Source organism: Sinocyclocheilus grahami, unplaced genomic scaffold (genome assembly GCF_001515645.1).
Source record: "Sinocyclocheilus grahami isolate Dianchi unplaced genomic scaffold, SAMN03320097.WGS_v1.1 scaffold154.1, whole genome shotgun sequence".
NCBI classification, from domain to species: domain Eukaryota; kingdom Metazoa; phylum Chordata; class Actinopteri; order Cypriniformes; family Cyprinidae; genus Sinocyclocheilus; species Sinocyclocheilus grahami.
The window spans coordinates 146601-152118 of record NW_015505333.1 but is presented as its reverse complement, the minus strand read 5'-3'; the positions used below and the strand labels follow the sequence as shown (position 1 = coordinate 152118).

General features: G+C 36.4%; 1 protein-coding gene across 1 annotated transcript in view; it reads right to left on the bottom strand.

Annotated features, from left to right (window-relative positions):
* Positions 1 to 1339: 1339 nt before the first annotated feature.
* The window catches only part of ttll7 (tubulin tyrosine ligase-like family, member 7), a 105893-nt gene continuing 101714 nt past the window's right edge, over positions 1340 to 5518 (bottom strand). Inside the window, exon 20 of the mRNA XM_016282099.1 lies at positions 1340 to 2245. Within this exon, the coding sequence (XP_016137585.1) occupies positions 2128 to 2245 (118 nt within the window). The 3' untranslated portion in view covers positions 1340 to 2127. The remainder of the gene's footprint in view (positions 2246 to 5518) is intronic.

Below are 5518 nucleotides of genomic sequence, written 5' to 3'. Positions count from 1 at the left end.
CATGATGGTACATTGGGCAAAATGACCTGAAATGGTCTGATGAATAAATGCTGGGTTATCGCTGTTTTCAGTGGAAATTACATAGTTGGCTGTCAGAACACTGTCATTACAGTTTCTCTTACTTACCAAAACAAGAAAACCCGGCAGCCGAGGTTTTTAAGCAGCACATTCTGAACAGAAAATCCCATGAATGATATTGAATGATAAATATTGCCAACAGTCACTTACAGCTCCTCAATAACACACTGCTGGTTGTGAGTAGTGTTGGCACAGCGTGGTTTGAGCTGGCACATCCAGGTCACTTTTACTAAAACACTACATGAACATTTATCCTAATTAGATCCAAAGCAAAGCTCTGCGATTAGCACTTATTACAGTACTTTCATAAAAGGTTATTCCGTTCATAAAGCCACTGATACATTGGTAATGCCATGGTTAAAATGAACAAGCATGTTTAAAACAAACTTGAAATTAGATGTAAACACAGACCTTTTAATAAAATAAACAACATAAATTAATTCAAGTATCCTCAAGATGCAGCCATCCAAGTTTTAGCACATTGAGCTCATAGAGAATTTACCAAACATACTCTACCAGCAACGATATTAAAAATCCCTTTCATCAGCACTTCACATCAGACAGCTCAGACGCTGAGGTTCATATTTGCATCTACACAATATGGCTCATAAAAGTTATGCAAAAGAGACTTGCATCCCTTAAGTTGATAGGTGATCTCAGCTTTTAGTTCAGAACAGGCAACTATAGTCTAGTATAATGCAAAGCATTTACTCAAACAGTAAGCATTTCTAATTCTCTATAATACTCATAAAACCATACACCTAACCTTTAACCCTAACCCTGACTCCAATTTTAACACCTAACCCCTTAATACTAACTCTTTCCCTTTCTAAATCATTCTTAGGGGGGCATTCACACAGGACACATTCCATTTGCACGATTTTTAAGCACTTCATCTACAATTTTTATGCATTTATTTTTTAATATTAGGATGCGAGCTTGTCAATTGCATGTGACTCAACTTTATATTGTGTTGTCCTTCCTGACTGCATGCACACATGCATGTTTTGTTTGTTCGGCAACACGTTACTTAAAGCCTATATTTATAATGAATTATAAAAGTAGTTTTAATGTATTAATTATCCCTTATAATATACCTTATAATGCATTGTATGATCTCATGAATAATTGTAACCATAGTTCTAATACATTATAATGCTTATCAATTCATTGTTACACGTTTAGAACATATAAATGCATTAAAACACATGACATACAAACCTTCAAATAATATAATGCATTTTAACTTTGGTTATAATTATTTATGAAAAGATATAATGCAATAGAGAACACATAATGAATAACTTTACAATGCGTTATACATAAAGGCTTTAAGTAAAGTGTTACCTGTTTGTTTGTTTTTTATTATTATTATAATTCCTTTTTTTTATGAATAATTCAAACTGATTTGTCAATCAAATGAAACATACACAAGGTCACCCACACTGGAATACAAATCTCTGGTTGTTGCCACACTTTTTTTCCCCCTCACGATATGAATGTTTTCAGGTGCCTTGAAAAGTTAAAAGCTGTTCAATCTGTCGAGATCCTGTGTGAACGACCCCATATTGTTACAATTTTAATTCTGAGAAGAATTTAAAATAGACTAAATGAGCTAAAATATAAAGTTACTATTAAGAAAGTGACATCACGTATATTAATCGATAAAATGATTTAGGGAAAAACTGTGAAAAGGAAATTACACCATGGTTAAAAAGAAAAGAACTTGAACATGACCTTTTTCTTTTTCCATGACACTAAAACATTCACTGGAATCCATTGAATAAAATGTACAGTCTTGAAAATAAATTCATGTTCTTCATCTTTACAAGCATTCTAAAGGAGATAGCAATGCAGCAGATATTTTACAGCGAACAGGAGGCAGGGACTGCTCGATCATATGCATCTGATGCATTAACAATGCAGACGGGCAAATCCCCTTAAATATGCTGCTGGAGTTTGTGAAGGTCTCAGACGTTATGCCCTCAGGTCTGGATATCTAAAGTCTGGATATGGTCTCCCCCAGCAGGTGTCGGAGTCCAGTGGCCATCAGAAGTGACCCATCCGTGCGGTAAAGATGCTTCGGGGGCGAGTGGAGGATGTCGAGCGGCCGAAGCTAGATGACGGCCACTTGATGATGAACTGGGAGGTGACTGGCAGCAGATACCTACACAGACGGAGAGAGGAATCAGACATGGGGGTTGGCCAGACTCAAAAACAGGATTAGACACACAAAGGTCAGCTAAAAAGATCAGGCACTTTTCCTCCCTCTCCGCTTCCAATCCTCCTCCAGCTGATGCTTTAGATTCCGGTCCCCTCCGCTGACCCTCACGTTTACACTGTGCCGTTTTTAACAATGAGTGACACGAGTGGCTGAACGTGACTTGTTTTAACAGATGAGAACTTGTTTAATGCACAGGATGTTCTGAGAGAAGATAACAGGTTAGATAATTATGGCCTACACAGAGACAAGGAGGGTAACCAGCCTGGACAGCTGACGACCCACACTATCTAATTGCAGAGCAGCTTATTTATAATTCCACTCGAAGCAAGGCAATTTACACTGTTAATTAATTCAATAACAGTGACAATAAAACACAAGTTGTGCTCAATACGCTGAATACACAAAATCGTTTAAATAAACAGCTAGCTGCTTTTTTTTTTCTTTTAGTAGTGTTAAATAAGTTTTTTGGGGGAATGACAAATATGGATGTCTATATAGTTCATACATTTCTAATAGTTAGTAATGAACTCAAGTTCTTTTCATATGTTCTGTTTCATATGTTTTTGCAAAAGTTAAAGATTTAGGTTTAGATTTATGTATGTAAAAGACAGTTGTAACCAATCATAAATGATAAAATGTAAATATGAATAAAACATTTTTTTTAATGAATTTCTTTCTTCTGCAGAACACAATAGAAGATATTTTGAAGAATGTTGCTAACCAAACAATTGCTTGTCCCCATTGACTTCAATACCATTTTTTTCCCCACATACAATGTAAATCAATGGTTTGGTTATTCACTTTCTTCAGAATATCTTTTATGTTCAGCAGAAGAAAGCAACTCATACAGGTTTGGAACAACTTGAGGGTGAGTAAATGATGACAGAATTGTCATTTTTGCGTAAACTATCCCTTTAATACCTAATCAAGTATTTTTCAAGAAATTCAGTTATTCAGATATATTTTATAACAATATATAATATTTTATAACAAAAAATTGAAAAGGTTGTGTATTCAAATCATTGTTTGTATGAATGGATATTAAAAACAAAACAAAAAACAAAACAACAATAGTAGGAGTGTCACGTCTCTTTTTAATTAAATCACACGAAGCAAGCCCAGAAAGTGGCTTTGTACGAATGCAATGCTGTAGTTATGACAGCAAAACATAATGCCAGTACAAATTAGGACCGCTTCTTATCTAACGAAAGAAGATTTGTTCTAAATCCCCTGCTGCAGAAAGAATCTACTCATGATACTGCACTAGGCATGTATTTGCAATGCATTTACTCCAATCGGTAATGCATAATAATAAATGCAGATGTCCTGCATTGTGTGTTATGGAGCATAAAGCCCTGGACAATGATGAATATCGATAAATATGTCCAATGCACACATTGAGCCACCTTTCACATTATGGGCACGTAATCTTTCTATGTTCCTTTCATTAAAGCTTTCAGACCCAATGCTTTGGTTCTTCCCTCCGGGAACTCCAGACAGGTGAGTTCTCAGGAAATGGTTTTGGGTTGGGGTTGAGCCTCATTACCATATTTTATACTACAGACTGCTGAGTTTGGTCAACAAAAGGAAATGTCAAAGGAATATGAAATTCAAATATGAACATATATGGAGGTGAGCCTTTCTGGCTCTGAAGAATTCCCTGTAAGAAAGTCTCATCCATGAGAGAGCTCCATCACTCAGGGTCCAATCAGGCTGCAGGCAGTGTTTAATTGGACCTCTGTGAGGATTCCTCCAGGTCTTTGGCTTTTGATCATTGAGCAGTTCTTGGAAAAACCTGCCAGTGCAAAGCCCCTAGAGAACCGCCAGCTGTCTAACCTTCGAACGTGTGTGTGCTTTACTAATTACACTCAATCGCTCGGAGATCTGCACATATCTCACGTCTGTTTGCTTGTTTAAAGCCTACACTCTATCACCCAACTGCCACACACTGCATAAAACTTTGAGAGGGTACTTTTAGACACTTTGAGAGAAAATGGAGACTTCCTTATTCACCAAATATCATTTTACGGTTCTCAAAAGTTAAGAAAGGTTTCCGTTGTTTTACATTCTGATAAAAATTCTCACAAAACTTTCAGTTGCATCTTATGCAACTGTGCTGTTGTGCAACCATGAAAGTGTCCTGTTTTCATTCATTCTAAAATTATTGTACAGGTTGCTATTACTTTAAATGACTAAACACTGATTTCTAAAGACTTTGGTGGTAATACCTTACATGTAACCCCTTTTTGAAGTAATGCTTTATTAAAACTTCACCATAATGCCCAAGTTCTGTTTTCAAATGCATAACAGGTGTAACTTTTCTTCTTATTTATCAACAAATAGAATCATCACCCACACTGTCTGTACACTGCAATCGAGCAGTAAGCACAAACTAGATTGCTCAAATGAATATATCTACAGTAATTAGTTACTTTTTTAGGAGTAATGCAACAATGTAACTTTTAAAAGTAAAGTTTTGCACTACTTTGTGTTTATGATGGGTAAATCACGTACCGTATCTCCAAAGCCTGAAAAATTTTCAAATTACAAAAATGTAACGTGGGACTTTTTGGATTTTGTTCATATGAAATTGATTGGATGGTAAAACACATTGGCATTGCATACATATAACAGATGGTTAGAGGAGGGGCATACAATTAAAAGGATTTGGGTGATGTCAAATGAAACTTATTATATTTTGATCAAAGATTCCAAACACATTTTTTGGAATATATGTGTGCTGATATATTGTACAATCTGGAAAACGAAGTATATGAGGTGAGTTTTGATTTTGTATTGACTTATGGTTACAGTTGATCTCTTTGACAAAGTGCACATTTCTTGTCACTTGACCTCTTCTCCTTCTATCCAAGAGAGAGGACAGTCACCTGATGGATCTGAACAAGGAAGGGGGAGGAGGCGATGGAGTAAGAAGCGAGGATTAGACTGTTACCCAGGCATCATTTTCCTAACGAGGCAAAGCAGATGCTGGCTGATTGAAAAATAACGGATCCCCAAGGGCCGTTCCAGCAATGAGTCGTCAATGAGGCATGTCCTGAGAGAACACAAGTGTGAGAAGAGAGCGGATATTGGCTGGGATGAGTGGAGAGGATATTGAAAATGACTGGCTGGTCTCTCCATGGAAATCCAGCAAAAAAACAAAAATGAAGGCAAGCAGGTGGACAAAGGTTAAATCCAAAACCAAAAGATACAGCC